Source organism: Oreochromis aureus, linkage group 4 (assembly GCF_013358895.1).
Source record: "Oreochromis aureus strain Israel breed Guangdong linkage group 4, ZZ_aureus, whole genome shotgun sequence".
In the NCBI taxonomy this organism is placed as follows: Eukaryota; Metazoa; Chordata; class Actinopteri; order Cichliformes; family Cichlidae; genus Oreochromis; species Oreochromis aureus.
Genome location: NC_052945.1, coordinates 1,578,699 through 1,598,603, shown reverse-complemented (window position 1 = coordinate 1,598,603; position 19,905 = coordinate 1,578,699). Strand labels below are relative to the sequence as shown.

Here is a 19,905-nt window from a genome sequence, read left to right as displayed (position 1 = left end):
GAAGGGAAAAGGGACAGTGAGAAAGGACACTTAAAAAGAGAAAAAAAGTCTCCTGGATCACCTGTTGAGAGAAAAAGAAGAGAAAACAAGCAAAAAAAAAACAAAGCAACATACTAAACACAACACCATCACGTTAATCTAGCTGAGTGTGAACAGCAGTAAATACTAAATATTGAATGTTGTTGTGTAGCAAGCAGGACCGACAGCGCACAATGTGCTTGGAGGTAGCAGCCAATAAAGGTGTAGTTTATGTCTACGAACAGTGAACACCCGTGTGCACACCTGTGTGGATCAGCGCGCTTGTATTCAAAGGTTTCCCCATGTAACGATCTGCTAGAGGATGTAGAGGGCCATAGCCCCGCCCCCCAGGGCATGAAGCAGGCATGGAGGAGATCCAGGCTCCAGACATCCAGAGGTCCCAGAGTGCGAGAGCCCAAGGAGGACCACCGGAGGGGCATCCGTGCCACCCTCCTGGGAAGGGCTGAGGAGAGCTCCAGATGATGGGTCACCCAGTACCCACGGAGCAGAAGCCAGAGGGGGCTGCACTGGCGTGCCCGGCGGCTCTGCCGGCAGCCAGCTGTGCCAGAGTGAACTGAGCCGCAGGCCCAGAGACCGGAGGCCCGAGGGCCCGCTTTGCCCCGGAAGAGGCCTGACCGAGCAACAGGCACCAGGCCCCGCCAAGTTGTCACCGGGAGTGAGCTGGTGCATACCTCAGCGCCCAGCCCCGGACACCAAGAACCACCAACACACCGACCCCTGAGGGCATCAGTTACCGGCAGGGAGTGTGGTGAGGGGAGATAGGCCTTTGGAGGGCCTGGGAGTTCCCAGAGAGGTGGAGTGTAAGACCCAACCTGACATATAGACACAGACAAACAGGCACATACAGACACAAACATGCATTCCCACCCTCATGCACACACATACAAATACTCAGCACTCACCCAACGTAGGGATAGACATACATGGACACTGTACACACAATCACACTCCCCAAACAAACTCTATACCCCAGGTCCAGGTACCCTTGCCCCTGGAGGGGGAAACGGCACCTAGACCCAGGAGATGTTACCCTTTCCCCCGGGGTGGAGGCAAGCAGACCGCCCCAGGCTCCGCAGCAGCAGGGAGGCCCCGCATCCCAGATCCCAATCGGACGGCCAACACCTCCTCCCAGCCCCCCCGCCCCGATGGCCAGCAGAGAACAGGGCTGTGTGAGGACCCCAAACCTCACAGTCTTTTTAACACGCACCAGTCAGGGTCCAGAAGTAATCACAGCACAGAAACAGCTCTTACTGAAGTCAATGACCTGAAGATCATCAGTGACTCAAAGACAGTTTTAGTTCTTGTTGATCTCACTGCTGCGTTCATCACTGTTGATCATGACGTTCTAATTCAAAGGCTTCAGGACTCACTTGTTTTAACATTTCTTGATTGGCTCCCATCATATCTAAAGGGTCAATTAGCAGTTTTAGATCTGCACAAATTAAAATTCAATCAGGGGTTCCTCAAGGGTCAGTCCTCAGTCCATTACTGTTCAAACTTCACATTGTCCTATAGAATCATAACATATCATTCTTTTCTGTGCAGATGACACACAGCTGTACTTATCAGTTTCCTCCAAACTTCTGTTCACAAACTAATAAGCTGCACTGATGACGTTAACTTTCTGAAGTCTTTACTAGAACTGAACAGAGATAAAAGAGAAAATTGTTCATATTTATCATCCTGGTCTCTGGAACACAGTGAAGAAGTCTTGAACTTTGGCCTCAATTTTGATAATCCCATCAATAAGGTCCCCGAAATGCTTTCTTAAATTATATTTAAGGTTAGAAAATTCCTATCTGAAACTACCCCTGAGAAACTGCTCCATGCTTTCATTTCAGGCAGGTTAGAGTGATGTAACCCTCCACTTGCTGGAGTCTCCAAATCATCATAGGACAACTTCAGCTCATCCAAAATGCAGCAGGCAGAATCGGTTTGTCACGGTGAGCTGTGTGGGAGGCAGATCCAAATGCAGGACTCTGAGACAGAGTATTTAACTTTTAGGCGGCAGCTTTTATTCACTGGCAAACAGACTAAGAAACACAATACATGAGCACTTGGAAGAGTAACCCAAACTGGGGGTTCATGACATAATGTGACCTGACAAACCACAACAAGTGAGGAACACACAGGTAACGTAGAGGACACGACACTGACAGAGGGAAACACAGGGCTGAAATACACTGAAGGGAAAACGAGTGAATGAGACACAGGAGGAGAGCACAGCTGTGAGATCAAGGGAAGCAAAACTAGAAACACTGACATGAGACACGAACCTTCAAAGTAAAACAGGAAGCACACGACAGACCTGACATTGAACTAAACCTACACTGAACACAAGGACGCAGGAACAAAACCTAAGAACTAGAATTTACAGAACAGAGAAGAACTTGAGTGCTAGAAATCCAAATCAGAGATCAGAACACTAAAAGTCAAAAACCACCACGATGAAATCCAAGATCAAAAATAATAATACAAAAAAAACTGTGTCACCGACCCAGGACCGTGACACAGTCTCAGTGCTGAAATCACTTCACTGGCACCCAGTTCGATATAGATGTACCTTTAAAATTCTTCTACTAGTTCATGAAGCTCTCAGTTTAACTGACCGGCTCACTGTCTACAGCCCAGATCTCTCAGGTCATCAGGGTCAGAACTTTGAACTGTTCCCAGAATCAGATCTAAGTATGGTGAAGGTGCTTTCAGTTATTGTGGTCCTGTTCTTTGGAACAAGCTGCCTGCTGACCTGAGATCAGTTACAATTCGTTGTACATTCAAAACCTTTCTTTTCTCACAGGCTTACACTGTTGATTTGTTCACCGCCTTAAAGCATATCAAACCTGCACAGGTTTGCATGTTTTTATGTTCTTTGCACATTCAGTTTCCATTGAATGAAATGTCCTATATAAATAAAATTAGCATTGCCATAAGAGTTTGAATATTGGATTACATATTAGAGTACAGGTAATGGCTTGTGTATTTCTGTACAAGTTCAGGCACAAAATCAATATATATCATATATATCAATATACAGGTTTAAGACACCAACGTTTTTCCATCCACAAACATGTGAAAACCGTCTGCACTGAAGCTGAAGCACACATTTACATTTGGATCAGGAAACAGTCCTGTAGAAACTCCTAAAGTAAGAAAGTGGAGTTTATCCAGGAGAACAAACACAAGAAAACCCTGAAACCCCAAAATCCTTTAAAATGAGAACAAACTGTATGAATGTAGAACAGAGTCAGTGACGGCCAGCAGGATCTAATCTGATCAAACTGATAGATTACCGATCTGTCCCACTGTCCAACACACAAAAACACATTGAAAGCCATTACTGTGTGTTATCTCACAGATCAGCACTGGATATGAAAACAGTCACAGGTTAATGAAGATAAAAGTTCACTTAACATCCAACAGGTCACTGCAGCAAATCCAGAGTTAGGCTCCACCTGTTTCTATCCTGTTTCAGTTGTTTCAGACTCACAAAAGGAAAAATCGTAAAGCCAAAATATTAGAAACATCATCTAAATCTAACATCTTCTAGTTTTTTATTAACATGTGGCTCCTATAAAACCTGAACCCTAAACTCTGGTGACCTGGTGGATGTTCAGTTGTAAATAATAATGTACAATGATGACGTGTTCATGTACAAAAAGCTTGCACCTGGCAGGGCCGTGGTGGGGTCCCACGGTGACAGCGTAGAGCTCAGAGCCTCCAGTCATTTAGCTCCTGTTGGAATCTCGTACAATCAAGCTCTGGGACATCAGCAGCAGATCCAAACACCGCAGTCGTTCTCCTACTCAGGACTGTCTGCTGAGTGCCGCACAGACTTTCTTTTAGATGCTCCAACACAGCTAAACATCTGGTCCTGGTCAAAGTAGATCAAGTTTCAGGACTGTCCACTTCCTGCGATATATTCACACCTGACATGAGTCATTATTATGAGACATTGTCTCCTGTGAGTGGTACTTTCATCAGGTGGAAACCTGAATAATGTTCTGTTTCAGGTTTGTGTCCCAGTAATGAAAGTACCCAGTAATTGTGTTGCTCTCCCCTCCACCAACACTGAAGCACCTGTGGTAGTTAGTACTTATTTCACTGTAAATTACTCTGCAAACCACTGACTCTGTCTTAAAAACCCTTCCTGAAATATGAAAATTAGATGTGTTTAACTCAGGTTAAAGAGAGTAACTAAATCAAAATCCCCCAGTAGGACTAAAACCTCACTTTTTGCAGCATTTATCAGTGAGCATTTTGGCCTTCATCACTAAAGCTGTTGTTCCCATCGACAGTACTGACCCCCCTAAAGCTCCCAGTAAAGCTCCTGATGTAGACGTCAGCTCACCACCTCCAAGTAAATATCCCCCCACAGATCCCAAAATGATTCCCACCAATCCAGTCCTTTCCAGAAGCGCACGCCTGCCTGTTGTTTCTTCTGTTTTTGGTTTTTCTTCCTGCTCTTCCGGTTTTCCAGCCTCTTGGAGCATCTCAGGAGTGTAGAAGTAATCTTTTCCCATCGGTGTTATCTTCTTCAGCAGCTCGGTGACCTGAGCAGGACTTTTGTCTTTAATGTTAAAAGCAAAATATCTCCACTGGCACCGCTCAAGGAGTTCTCTGGAATCCTTACTCTCGATCATAGCCTCCTGTATGTGAGCTTCATACTCTTCATCTTCATTTCTATGGGTGAACACCACTGTTGTGTAGGCCAATGCACGTCTGCCAAAGGTGCGCTCAAAAACCTCCAGTACCTCTAATTCTTCAGAGGTGATCATACCGAACCTCAGCACCAGCAGGAACACATGAGGACCAGGACTGGCAAGATCAATGGATCGCTTGATCTCTTTCACCAGCTCATCTTCATGTTTTCCAGGTTTAAACAGACCTGGAGTATCAACAACAACCACTTTTTGACCTTCAACAGTGCTGTGGGATTTCTGTGTACGATCTTTGGACAAATCCTTTGAGGTGAAAGTCTCTGTGTTTCCCATGATGATGTCTCCCAGAGTACTTTTACCAACCCAGGTCTTCCCAAACAGCACGATCCTCAGGTCATCTGTCGGAAAAATATTAGTATGTGAGAACTGTCCCAGTCATGATCTCTTACAGCACTGACATAAATCATAACGCAGCTGCGAGGAAGGAAATATAAAACATGAAGGCAGGAGGAATGAACAATAAGCATTTATTAACAAGGAAACACAAAATCCTTTCAGCAGAGACACAAAACAAGATTCCCAAAAATTCAGAGTGGGAAACCACAGAGTGCAAGACACGGATCAAAGACCAGGATACTGTGTTCTCTTTCATGCCATCTCATGTTTTGGAAGAACAACCTCTTGAATCTCGAATGTACCTTTAATATCTTTGGTCTGTTTTTCAGATCCAGGACTGAGGAGCAGACTGACAGATAAGTGGATATATGATATGTATATGAACATACTAGAATGTTCATATACATATCATATAGTAAAAGACTGAAAAAATATTCTCTTAAAATGTAAAAACACCTGTGCTGAAGAGAAGTGAACAACCTGTAGCTACAGCTGTTAAATGAATGTAGTCCTTGAGTAAAAGTATATTTCTTAATGGAAGGTAGAGAATGGAAACATTTAAGTAAAGGGGTCTTTTTACATTAGAAAACATAGCTAATAACCAGAAGTGTGGCACTGCTGAGCACATACAGTGGTGTGAAGAAGTGTTTGCCTCCGTCTTGATTTCCTTGTTTTTATGTATATGTAGCACCCCACCCGTTATACTGAGTCTAAACCCACGTACCTCAGTTTGGGCCCCCTAGGCGGGGTGTTAGGTTCGTTACAGCCCAGATACCACGAATGGTTCTGGTATAGACAGGAATCAGGAAAACCACCAGTAAGCGCTGACCTGCAAATTAGACTTAGCCAGCAATAAAAGAATCGACCCCAGACAACTCTTTACCACAAACAAAAAGTTTACTGGATGTAAAGGCAGGAAAAATAATGTACAACACACCCTTTTCTCGGCTCAACTCAAATGATATCCAGCTCCATAAACAAATGAAACATGCTGGGTAAATGAACTAATTCCCCTTTGAAATTAGGTTAAACAATACAACTGATGTTATCACCTCTTGGCACATAACACACTAATATATACGCGAAACTAGGCTATATAAATCCACTAGATACACACTGTTCACACATGGGCCCCACACACACTCACATTCACACTGATTGCAGGCCTGTTTGCTGCTCACGATGGATGATGGAGAGAAAAATCCTCTTCTTTCCCGTAACAGCACGAAAATCCAACTTACAGTTCAGTTGCTCGGTAGGTTACCGCCCACCAGTCCCGAACTAAATCCACTCGCCGCTCTCCCGGCGAACCCGATGCTGTCTCTGCCGCAGCGCATCAGCCAGACGCCGTCCGGCTCCCCGACGGCCCTCCGCGACGCAGCCAAGCAGGTCCAAGCTATCCTCCAGCCCCGACAGCTGCAGCTGGAAACACGGTTCTCACGGTGGTGCGACCGCCAAACCGAAAGGTTGCTTCGCCCACCTCTGCCGCGAAGCTCTAGCACAGTGGACCTCCGAATCATGCACTCTTTTCCGCTAGTTGACCGCAGTCAAAACTAGCTGAGTCTCTCCTTTTTTGTTCAGCTCGCGCGTGCCCACCTCCCTCCCTTCCTTCCTTCTCTTCTTTCTCCCTCCCTCCCCTGCAACAAAAACACAGGTCCCGTCCTATGCTACCTTCACGGGCCTCTAGAAAATCAGAACTCCGATCCACATTTCAACTCTCTTCAGCGTCACATACCATAACATAATACTTTATGATTAACACAACAGTTTCATTGCTCTAAATACATGTATCCACCTTGTGACTTGTTACAGGGCAAATTTCATTCAGAGTACAGTTACATCACATAAAATTAACTGTGAATACCTCATGCTACTGTGGCGTTCAAGTCCATGGGAACATTGCATCCATTCCCAAACTCCCATCCGGGCTACACCCTCCCCCTTCTAAATGTGTTTGATGTCCCCATTAAACCCCACAGATTTGATAACCCGAAAATCTGTGCTCTGTACATCAAGCTCTAACTTAACACAGGAAGGGCATAGTGCTAGCGGGTGACACCATGAAGTCTGGCAAGTGTGATCTTGTGAATGTCTGTAAGTACCACTTCCCACCAAAACCCCATGGCTCAAAACCACTACAGGGTGATCTGATGACTGTCCGAGTTCATCATAACTCAGTCTCACCACAGGCCTCTTTAGTCTCTGTGGGTGGCCTACTGGATGCTCCTCTCCTCCCAGCGACATCCCACTCTCTTCGGTTCCCTCCTCAGGGCCAGTCACTGTAACTGCCTCAGGGTCTAGATGAAGATCTGGAGGGTTATGATCATCTGGATTTCTTTCAATATCTGCCAAATCAGTGGTTGAACTCTCAAGATCCAACACATTTGGCTTTTGACCTCGGTTCCTCAGAAGCTGTTCTGACAGTGACGGAAGATTTTCACAACCCATGTATGGGAATGGTGTCAGGCATGCATCTTCGGATTCCGACTCTGACGAAGATATTGCATCTCCCTGATTGTCAACCGGTTTAGCCTTGCCGAGTCCCCTTCGGGATCGTGTGACCGGCCGAGCAAACAACTCTGGTTCACTATCATTTGAAAGTCTCACCAGATATCCAATAGGCAGTAAGTGGTTACGATGCACTATTTTCTCCACCCCCAGTCCCTTCTCAGGTTTCACTCTGTATACTGGTAGATGGGGCATTTTGTCAAGCACAACGTAGGGTGCAGTTCTCCACTTATTCTTCAACTTGTGCTTTCCAGTGACACCAAAATTCTTTAGCAACACTCGGTCTCCTGGTGCCAAGGTCTGTTCTTTCACATGCTTGTCATGTGCTTTCTTGTTTCTCTGATGACTTTTGTCAGCAGCCTCTGCCGCTAGGCGGTAAGCTTGTTGCAAATCGGCTTTCAGCTTAGCTATGTACTGGTGGTGTGTCAGACTGCTGTGTGTCTGATTGTTGGTTCCAAAACAGATGTCCACAGGCAGCCGGGCCTCCCTGCCAAACATAAGCAGGTAGGGTGAGTACCCAGTTGCTTCGTTCTGCGTACAATTATATGCGTGTACCAAATGACTGATGGACTGATTCCACGCCTGTTTCTTCTTGGGATCCAAGGTACCCAGCATGGAAAGTAACGTCCAGTTAAATCTCTCTGGCTGTGGATCTCCCTGGGGATGATAAGGCGTTGTCCAGGATTTCCGGATTCCCAACACCCTCAGAAGGTCATGGATCAGCTTACTTTCGAAATCACGTCCCTGGTCGGAATGTATCCGGGCCGGAAGTCCATAATGCACAAAGTACCGCTCACAAAGAATCTTGGCTACTGTGGAGGCTTTTTGGTCTTTAGCTGGAAAAGCTTGTGCATATCTGGTGAAGTGATCAGTCACTACCAGAACGTTAGCATATCCCTGAGAGTCTGGCTCTAGGGATAGAAAATCGATACACACGAGATCTAGTGGCCCACTACTGGTGATTTGGTTCAATGGTGCAGCTCGTTGTGCAGGTGCTTTACGTGCAACACATCTCCCACAATTCCTGATGTACTGCTCAACTTCTGCACTCATCCTAGGCCAGTAGAATCGGTCTCGTATTAGCTCCACCGTCTTGTCCACCCCCAGGTGCCCTGACTCATCATGAAGCGATCTAAGCACCATGGCCACATGCTCTCGGGGCAGTACAAGCTGAAGCATTTCCTTTCCAGGTTGTCTCTGTACTTTCCTTTAGAGTACTCCATCAGTGATTACCAACTTGTTTGCCTCTCTTTGAAGCAGCATGGCTTCTGCATTGGAGTCTTTGTCAAAAGTAAAGGGAATCGCCCCATTCATGGATTTCTTTACAGGAGCAATCACTGGATCATTGTCTTGTGCTGTGATAAGCTCGACTTTGCTTATCTGGGCCAAACACCCATAGTCAAGATGAGTGGGGAAAACAAAACACTCGGGGAGTGCCTCAGGGGAAACCCCCAAAGATTCAGCAAAGCTGACCGCCCCTCCCCCTGCTGACTTTCTACAGGAGATCTGCTTACACAGAGGTTTGACACTGTCCAAGGGCAGAGTTTGCCAATCAGTGTCCTCTGTTGGTAAGGGGTTGCGCGATAACGCGTCAGCATCAATGTTGCTGCTTCCAGGTCGATACTGGAGAGTGAAGTCGTATGTGGCAAGAGCAGCTAACCACCGATGACCAGTGGCGTTGAGCTTGGCTGTGGTGAGGATATAGGTGAGGGGATTGTTGTCCGTCCTCACAGTGAACTGTGCTCCGTACAGGTAGTCGTGAAACTTGTCAACTACAGCCCACTTCAACGCCAAAAACTCAAGCTGGTGCACGGGGTAGTTTTTCTCTGATGAGCTGAGCTTTCGGCTAGCAAAGGCAACTGGTCGCAGCCCTTCTGGGTGTTCTTGGTTGAGCACAGCACCCAACCCCTGAAGGCTAGCATCAATGTGCAACACATAAGGCTTGGTTGGGTCTGCGAATGCCAGCACAGGTGCATTTGTAAGAGAATGTATAATGTTCTGGAAAGCTTCTGTACATGCAGCATCCCACCTGTCCCCAAACGGTTCATTTACCCGATGGTAGGTCTTTTCTGGGACTTTAACAGCTCTCTTTCCTTTCTGGGTCGGTGGGTAACCTTTACATAGCTCGGTTAACGGCTTGACAATGATGGAGTAGTCTTTTATAAAGCGACGATAATACCCACAGAACCCTAGGAAAGACTGCAGTGATGGGAAGTCAGTGGGTTGCTTCCAGGAAGCTACCGCCTCAACCTTGGTTGGGTCAGTGGCAATCCCTTTCTCTGACACTATGTGTCCAACATATGTCACCTGTGGTCTGCAGAACTGACATTTGTCGATGGACAGTTTTAGGCCAGTCTCTTCCAGTCTGTCAAGAACTTTGATTAGTCTCTGCTCATGTTCTTTCAACGTTCTTCCGAACACGATCAAATCGTCAAGGTACACTATGACCTCAATCATGTGCATGTCTCCCACTGCTTTCTCCATTACTCATTGAAAGGTCGCGGGAGCTCCTGTTATACCCTGGGGCATCCTCTCAAATTGAAAGAATCCCAAAGGACATATGAAAGCGGTTTTCTCCTTATCCTCTTCCGCCATGGGAATTTGGTAGTATCCACTACGCAAATCCAAGACAGAGAACCACCTGCTGCCAGACAAACAGTCCAATGCCTCGTCAATACGAGGAACTGTGTATTGGTCAGGGATAGTTCTGCGATTCAGGGTCCGATAGTCCACACACATGTGCAACCGCCCTGTTTTCTTTCGTGCCAAGACGATGGGGGAAGCATAGGGACTCCTTGATTCTTTTATTATCCCCGCTGCCAAAAGGCCTTGCAGGTGACGGCGTAAGTCATCCAGATCAGCTGGGGCAACACGGCGGGACTGCTCTCGGAAGGGGGTATGGTCAGCTAGACGGATGTGATGTTGCACTCCTTTAGCCAAACCCACATCCCATTCCTCCGTCGAGAAAACTTTGCCTCTCTCTGCAAGTTTCTGACTAAGCCTCTGTTTCCATTCAGCTGGTATAGGAGAGTCCCCAAAATTAAACAGAGATGGGTCAAGCTTAGGAGAAGCGTTTGTGTTTGGACCTGGGACATCAGTCACTATATCAGCTACATGCAGGTGTGCAACCACAGTGCCCATGGGAATGGCAGTGTCCTTTAGTGACTGGTTGCGCATGAGCACTAGAAACTTGTCTCTATCAAGCATCTTGGAGAACAGTACGGTTGGCTGCACAAGCACACTTGGGGGAAGGGCATGTGAAGCTGCCCGTTCTGTGATGAGGATGCTGTCTCCAATAGTGTGAATGTCTTTGACTTTACAGACAGCTATATGTTCTTTCCCAGCTGGAATGACCAGTGGGCCAGGACCAGTCCACTTAACATTAGCTACAGGACTGTCATCATCCTTGGCAGACTCAGACTTAATAGTCGGTAGGTTCTGAGGCTGCTGAACATTCACTTTGGTAGGGAAAACCTTCTCCACCCTCCCTTTCTTTCCAGTTGCGGAAACGGGTTTGATTTTATGAACATTGGTGCCCACCAAGACTGGTATGGTATCTGAGCACCGAGGGCACACCAAAGCGAGGACTGGGATAGTCTCAACTTTCTCTTGTGTTTCTTCAAGGAATCCCAATTCAACTTGAATGTACCCCCGGTAAGGGTAGCTGGTCTCTGATTCACTTAGGCCCCAAATATCTAGACCAGCGACCGAGCGTAAAGGCACATGAGACAAGTGTTTTGAATACCAGCTGTCAAAAATGATGGTCACCTGAGAGCCACTGTCGAGGAGAGCAGTGCAAGGTACACCATCTACCTTCACACAAGTTTTGGAGGGTGGCCCTACCAGTCCTTCAGGGAAACTAGGTGTCCGGACATTGACAACACTCCGGTTAACACCTACATTGGTGGTGGTCGGTTCTTTTGCAGGACTGGGAGTTTTATTACTTTCCCCCTGCTTCCGTTGAGCCTGAATGAATTTTTGTATCACTTTGGGGTAGTTTTCTGGAGCCTTACACTTGGTAGAGATGTGCCCATCTTCCCCACAGCGATAACAGAAAAAATGACTGGGATCTCTGAGTGTTCTCGCTCCCCGCTGAAGGTGCGTGGGAGAACCATGGTGCCTGGGCGAGGGCACTGCAACCCCTTTGCTGGGGTTGACTGACATGACAGTGTTGGCATAGCATACGGAAGGCGAAATAGAGTTCCTCTCCTGTTTCTGGTGTGTCAAAAGTATTCTCAATCACATCAATGTATTCTTGAGGTGTTGCTTCAGGGTTATTAAATCGTACAGCCTGTAAAATCTCCAATGCAGGACCCTTTACACTTTCCATTATCCTGATTTTCTTCTCTCTGTCAGGCCGATCATATTCCTCTATCATCAATCGAGCCTGTAGTATCCAGTTCTCCAACTGCTCCTCTCCTGGGGGTGTGGGAATAACCCCTGAGAAGGTGTGTAACCTCCTGTAGCTGCTATGGTCACTGGCAGGCCTAGAGGTATTTTGCAGAAGGTGTCCAACCGCTCTAATGATGGCTTCAGGAGTAGAGGCCTGAAGTGTGGCGGCAGGTCCCAAATCAGTTTGAGGTGCCTGCCAGTCATCTGCAACCAGCTGGTCAACTGAACCATCATCCTCCTCTAAGTGGCCGATGATTCTCCAGGGTGAATTGCTGCCATCAGCTAAAATGTCCAGAGGAATGGCTTTAGTATTTACCTTTTCTCTGCATTCACACAGTACGGTCAAACACTTGCTCTGAGGATCATACATACGTCCTCTAACCTTCACACGTCCAAGAACTTTAATGGATTGCAGAGTCCTTTCTATGAGTTCAATCTCTGTGTCTTTGGGAACATCTTTAAGTAGTATGGCATGCGAAGGGTTAAGGCCTTCTCCTTTACACCAGTGCCGTAACTGAGCCATTTCTTGGTGCTGGGTGTGTGTGAATCTTACTGTATGTGTATAGTGTAACACAATACCAAACACAAACTAATTTTACTTTGTTGTAGCTTACTGTAACTTCAAATCACTCTCTCTTTAATGGTTGTCTGGGTCACAAGTTACTACAACTTACTACCAGTCATTATCCCAGCGGTGCCTCCATTTTATGTAGCACCCCACCCGTTATACTGAGTCTAAACCCACGTACCTCAGTTTGGGCCCCCTAGGCGGGGTGTTAGGTTCGTTACAGCCCAGATACCACGAATGGTTCTGGTATAGACAGGAATCAGGAAAACCACCAGTAAGCGCTGACCTGCAAATTAGACTTAGCCAGCAATAAAAGAATCGACCCCAGACAACTCTTTACCACAAACAAAAAGTTTACTGGATGTAAAGGCAGGAAAAATAATGTACAACACACCCTTTTCTCTGCTCAACTCAAATGATATCCAGCTCCATAAACAAATGAAACAGGCTGGGTAAATGAACTAATTCCCCTTTGAAATTAGGTTAAACAATACAACTGATGTTATCACCTCTTGGCACATAACACACTAATATATACGCGAAACTAGGCTATATAAATCCACTAGATACACACTGTTCACACATGGGCCCCACACACACTCACATTCACACTGATTGCAGGCCTGTTTGCTGCTCACGATGGATGATGGAGAGAAAAATCCTCTTCTTTCCCGTAACAGCACGAAAATCCAACTTACAGTTCAGTTGCTCGGTAGGTTACCGCCCACCAGTCCCGAACTAAATCCACTCTCCGCTCTCCCGGCGAACCCGATGCTGTCTCTGCCGCAGCGCATCAGCCAGACGCCGTCCGGCTCCCCGACGGCCCTCCGTGGCCGCCTCCGTGACGCAGCCAAGCAGGTCCAAGCTATCCTCCAGCCCCGACAGCTGCAGCTGGAAACACGGTTCTCACGGTGGTGCGACCGCCAAACCGAAAGGTTGCTTCGCCCACCTCTGCCGCGAAGCTCTAGCCCGGTGGACCTCCGAATCACGCACTCTTTTCTGCTAGTTGACCGCAGTCAAAACTAGCTGAGTCTCTCCTTTTTTGTTCAGCTCGCGCGTGCCCACCTCCCTTCCTTCTCTTCTTTCTCCCTCCCTCCCCTGCAACAAAAACACAGGTCCCGTCCTATGCTACCTTCACGGGCCTCTAGAAAATCAGAACCCCGATCCACATTTCAACTCTCTTCAGCGTCACATACCATAACATAATACTTTATGATTAACACAACAGTTTCATTGCTCTAAATACATGTATCCACCTTGTGACTTGTTACAGGGCAAATTTCATTCAGAGTACAGTTACATCACATAAAATTAACTGTGAATACCTCATGCTACTGTGGCGTTCAAGTCCATGGGAACATTGCATCCATTCCCAAACTCCCATCCGGGCTACATATATTTGTCACACTTGAATGTTTCAGATCATCAAACAAATTCAAATAGTAGACAAAGATAAAGCAAGTAAACACAACATGCAGTTTCCTAATAAAGGTGTGTATTTTTCAGGGAGAAAAAATCCAAACCCACATGGCCCTGTGTGAAAAAGTGATGGCCCCCTAAACCTAACACTTGGTTGGGATATAGTTAGAGTTTGGAGAAATTTTCTGGTCAAGTAAAGTTAGCTCACTTAAAGCTAGCAAAGCATGCTGCGACCAGCAACTCTAAGCTGCTGATTAATATTCTGATGTTTTCTTTTTTTGGGTGGTGGGGTCCTGTTGGGTGCAGCCTGGACCCCTGAGGACCGGGCATGTTCTGGTGCATCCTGTGGATGTAGAGCCCAGTTTAGGCTCCCAACTCTAACCAAAAATCCCAAATTAAATATGGCACATGGTTTGGCAAAGATATGACAGAGATGGCCCAAAGTTCACTATTTATCACGTGAGCTGTTTCAGAATGACATCCAGACACAACGCAGCAAGACCAGCTGTCTTTCCATTGAGTTTCACATCCTGTAGAGATACGCTTCAGCCATGAAACGGCTTATGGAGTCCCACTGTGGCTTAAAAGACAAAATAAAATGAGAATTAATAAAAAATGGTCTTATTTTGACACTGTCTCATAAAAAATCATGAGCATTTAATAATAAAAAAAAAGAGCAATTTTTTGATGTTTTGTTTCCGTTACAATATTATACATTAAAGTATAATATTGTAACGGAAACAAAACATTAATCAAAAATTGTAAAACACAAATTACAACAACTGTATAAAAATTACAATCATCAACTCAAATACTTGGTTTTAATTGAACAGAAATTTCTATGAACTTGTAAGAACTGTGTAGAACATGAATCAGTCTGTGTCAGATCCTGAATCTGAAATTTCCACGCAAGTCACGGGTAAAAGGTACATGGAACCAAGATCGAGGCCATTTGCTTTTTGAAGTTTGCAAAGACTGCTAAATTTTGCCAATGGTAGTTCACTCTTTGCAACATAGTACGCTGTTCTAAAGGGATTTTTCAGGACTACTTCTTGTGCTTGGTTTATTTTTAGTTTCTTTTTTGCAATTGCTGTTTGTTCTGGGAAAGATATTGCAGACTGAGCAATAATGCATTTCTTGCATTTGTCATGGGTTCTGATGGGGTCTTTCTTAAAATTACTGGTCCCAGTAACAAAGGCGCTGGTCGACTCAGAAATCGAGGGAAACTCACGACACACCCGGCAGAACATCATGTTATTTAGCTCGTCATATTCCAGACACATAAATTCTTTTGTCCATGAAACCAAAAAAGCTGAGCTTTCTTTTTGCCTCATAGTCTGATTTGTCATAACTTTTCCGTTTTGTGGTCGGCTTTTCTTTGGCTGTCCCTTCTTCACCCTGACCTGTCTTATTTGGCTCAGCAGAACTAAAATACCTGCGTAAATCCTGCTGCTTTTACACACGTACTTACATAACGGTCAGCGATTCTCTGCACAATCAACCTCTCACATGTTTACGCTTGCTGCGGGAGATTTCACTTGTCACGTTTGAATAGTAAGCTAATGAGTGGCAGTGGCGGTCCTAGCCTGTTTGGCGCCCCGGGCGAACACGCCCTTTCTATTTTTTATAAACTGAGCACCTGATGGCTTTGAACTTTTCTTGTCCATCTTCCATTGGTTTTAATTTTCCACTCCAGTACAAATCCCCCAACCCGAGGATCACCACAACATAACCTAATAGACCTACATCTTAGTTCACAGATTCGCTTTGTCTAGGGTTTATTTCTGGGATTTCACACAACCCAGGATTCAGATCATGAATACATAATGGGCTTGGATTTACAACATTATGAATGAAATGTGCTCTATTTGGAAGCAGCCGGCCCCCCTCCCCTTTTGACAGGTTGTGTGTGAGACTTTAAATCATCAAACTGTAAATTATAAATTTTAAATTGTTATTGATCCCTTTACCCCGAGTCCTAAAGTGTATATTTATTTTCTTACTCTTCTTATATTTATTGTTTGTTTACTTGCACTGCTGTAACTGGAGCCTCGTCGTCTCGTCTCTATATACTGGACTGTATGTAGCGGAGATGACAATAAAGTTTACTTTGACTTCAGCAGCGCGCAGGCGCTTCGAGGGCTCTCGCGCTCACTTTTCGCGCGTAGAAATTTCGAAAAAAAACATCGGTGCAAATTATAAGTCTGTATCATTATGTCTGCTGATTTCGTGTTTGTTGGTTTGTTTTTATTTTGTTTTATTTTACAAGTTGGTTATTAGATGCTGCTCCAACCAGCCAGAGAATCCCCGCCGCCCGCGCCTCTCCGCCCTGTGCATAAGCAGCAGGCGCACCTCGCAAACGGAGGGCGCCCTTACTCCCAGCAAATGGGCGATAGAAAACCGATCGGTGCCTATGACTTTCCCAATATGCGCTGGCTGATGTCGGGGCAGCATGAGTACGAGCAATTTTTTGTTTTGTTTTGGGTTTTTTTTGCCGATGCCCGTGATGCCGCCCCCCACCACGATGCCGCCCCGGGCAACCGCCTGTGTCGCCCGTATCAAAAACCGCTACTGGTGATAAGACGATGTCAGAGGAATTGGTGCGCAATTAATGGTCACTCACCAATCTGTCCTGCCGCTCTCTACACACAGTTTGTGCGATTGCAAAGTGAAAGTGAAAGCAAAAAACAAGCGCAGATTCAAACGCGATTTCAATATGTCACATATTGACAGAGGCTCATTGATGCCAGTGACATAATTACCCAGCTACATTTTCGAAAGAATGGAACAGCAATGACACATATTTTTCCTTCCTGTGATAGCCCGACGGGCAGGGCTGAGATAGATTTTGGTAGCCCGACTGGAAAAATCGCAAGCCCCGGGACGTCGGGCTAGCGATTTTGCAAGGCCTGGTTTGAATTCAGTATTATTCAATAAAACTACAAAAAGTCACTGTCAGTATCGAGATCAACATTTGAAGAAAGGTTTTTGGACTGAATGTGACATGGACCTCTTTTTTTTTTGTCCTCTGGAAACTTGATTAAACCGATGGCACACAGATTTAGCTGGGCGATGCTGAGGTGGAGCACAGGTGAGCACATAGAAGCTTCATTCTGGGTTCATCAGTACAAACAGCTGCTATGCCAGCAAGTAACGGTCACTCATGAAGTTTAATGGAAGGCCTGGGTCTCATCTGTGGACAGCTACCAGCTGTTTAACGTATCTGTGATACACTGAAACACTGGGAGTAACAGATTTAACAGGAAGTGTTCATGTTTCAGAGAAGCATCAGAAAATGAAGCCGTCACTGTGATCCTGCTTTATATAACCTGTGACTTTAAAGAGTCATAAAACCTCCGTATAAGTTTGTTCATGTCTGAAAAAGAGCTTTGAGTCACTTTGCACTCACCAAAGGAGAATTATTTCAGACTCAGTTCCACATCACTGCAGACTGAATCTGATAGAAGCTGCAGAAGATTAAACATGAAGAGGAGTCAGGACTTTTTACATAAAACATTTGGTGTTTCCGAAAATATTCAACACATGATCTGATAATTATTGCTGAAAAGAAAGACTGTATCCTTACCAACGAGGAGAGTACTGCATCTAAAAACCAACAGACACAACAAGTCAGTAAAAATGAGAGAACTGGACCAAAGTCAGGTTTAAAAGTTCATTTATAGAATTTGCATATTACAGTTTATTAGCTGGATTAACACAAAAGCTAATGCTACTGATACCAAAGTAAAGCTGGTTAACTGCTCGCTGTCACCCTCGTTTATTTCATCACATTAAAAATCAAACTGTTGCTAATTAATCAGTTTGCTTACCAGGAGGTTTGAACAGAGGTGAAGAAGTCCGAGTGTCCAGAACCAAATTTGAAAAAGCTTCAGCTTCACTCCAACAACAAAGACTTCAGTGAATCCACAGAAACTGATTTAATCACATTTATAGTTTAAAGTCGTAGATGTGACGGATTTAACCGCAGAGGTTCGAGACGTTTAGAGGATCACAAGGAAAATGGCGGCGAAATGCTCTCACGTGCGCAGATAGATTTGAACTGACTGAAACAGAAAACGTCCAAAACACCAGAAATACCACAAACTGAATAAAAATCATCTCACCATCATAAAACATCCTAAAATATGAGGACTGAACATAACTTTAATGGCGCTGCAGATTTTTTGTCTTTATGTTTATTTGAAAATGACCAACGAGAGCTAAATTTATCACCTTTACTGTCAGATCACCTGATGATGATTTTACAGCTCATCAATCGTTTTTCTATAGAATTAAAGGATCTGATTATTGAACAACTTTGTTTTAAAAGTGTGATAAAAATATTCACATTAAAAAACAGAAACTGTTTTATTTCAGGAGCAAATGATACATTTAAAACTTTTATTAATATCAACTCATCAGCTCAGAGTTTTATAAAACTTGAATAATTATATATTTATCATTTCCATTATTGACTGAAATATTAAGAGTCATATGAAATGAAAAAAGAGAGACTAGGATTCATTTGGTTAGTTTCTTCTTATCTGTGATATAAAATCTTTACAGCTTAAAAAAACATAAATGATTTCTTTGAGTGCAGCTTGGTGCTAATCAAGCTTTAAACTGAGATTAAATGAAGAAACCTAACATGTGTGAACTAAAAACACATTTCAGACTGAACTGAAATTGTGTCCCAGTGATTTAAGCAAAGAGCTGCTCCTGTTTTATGTTTCAGGAAATAATGACTGTCCCCAAACTCAAAGCACACACCAGCCTGAGGATCACTGCAGGACAAATACACTCACCCATGGGCTGTGGATCAATCAGCACCTTGGTCTCCATTGCAGTACAACCATCCGTGTCTTCTTCTGACTATTTACATTTCCAACTCACCTCTATATTCAAGTCTGCTCCTGGTTCCCGCCCCTAAACTTCAGCTGTCCAATCAGAAGTCCGGCTGAAAGAAACCAATCAGAGGGCTGAGAAAAACTGCATCATCAGAGTGCATTTCCACAGGTCTGCCTCCTCACACATCACCTTCTGAAGACAACAGAAAACATCACAATAAAACAGCATTAATGTGTTTGTTACTCAGATCAAACATGTCAGGATGAAATGAACCATCAGCACTGAGGCACCAAACCTGCAGTTCTTCTAATGTCCAGTAGAGGCTCTTACGCTGACCTTTTACAACGCACCTGTTTTAACTACGGCTTAAAGTCTGCATAATTAGGGGCGTGGCCTCTTTGACTGAGAGCTGGATGGCGACACAGGCGGCTGTAGCTGTTAGTGAAACGTAAAGTAAAAAGCAAGGAGGAAAAATAAACACCAAAGGCTTACAGGCCAAAAACCTGGCTTGGCTTGTAACCCAGGTTATTAACCAAAGCCAGTTTCCTAATGCAGCCTTTTCACAGAGCATTTATCTGCCAGTGTTGGATAAAACCATGGTGGGAGACTAAAACTGTGCTCAGAATCAGAATACTTTATTAATCCCAGAGGAAATTACATTGTTATAGTTGCTCCAAGACAATAAGAACAGCAACAGACTGAACTAAATTAAATAATACCATATATTACAAAGAAACTCACAACATTTAAGAAATAGCTCTAATATAAATATCCAGAATATTACAGAGAGTAAATATATATGATTGACATTTTACTCTAAACTGTAAAACTTTGTTATTTGTTATTTTTTCACTAGAGGACGTGCAAGAGGGTGTAACTACTGCTCTGTGTGCTGTGCATTAGGTGGAGTTTACAGCTCCGTCCTCACAACATTGCTGGGCTTGTGATCACTTTATTGAGTCTGTTGGCATCTGTGACCCTCAACCTGCTGTCCCAGCATGCAACAGCACAGAGGATGGTACTGGCCTCAGAGACGATTCTGGCCCTGCCTGTAAAGTGCTGTGGTGTTTTTAACCC

At 44.7% G+C, this 19,905-nt stretch overlaps 1 protein-coding gene across 1 annotated transcript; it reads right to left on the bottom strand.

The window, feature by feature from the left end:
* Positions 1-1,975: 1,975 nt before the first annotated feature.
* On the bottom strand, positions 1,976-18,822 carry LOC120439782 (GTPase IMAP family member 4-like). Its single transcript, XM_039610836.1, has 2 exons — positions 18,786-18,822; positions 1,976-5,095 (listed from the first exon to the last, which is right to left on the bottom strand). Exons 1-2 carry the CDS (start codon positions 18,820-18,822, stop codon positions 4,266-4,268), a joined length of 867 nt encoding a protein of 288 aa, XP_039466770.1. The 3' UTR covers positions 1,976-4,265.
* Between the last annotated feature and the right edge of the window lie 1,083 nt (positions 18,823-19,905).

Coding starts and splice junctions, on each gene's coding strand:
- LOC120439782 (XM_039610836.1), bottom strand. CDS start 18,822: ATGGAGACCAAGGTGCTGATTGATCCACAGCCCATGG. Junction 5,096..18,785: donor GATTGATCCACAGCCCATGG/GTGAGTGTATTT, acceptor TTTTTCCGACAG/ATGACCTGAGGATCGTGCTG.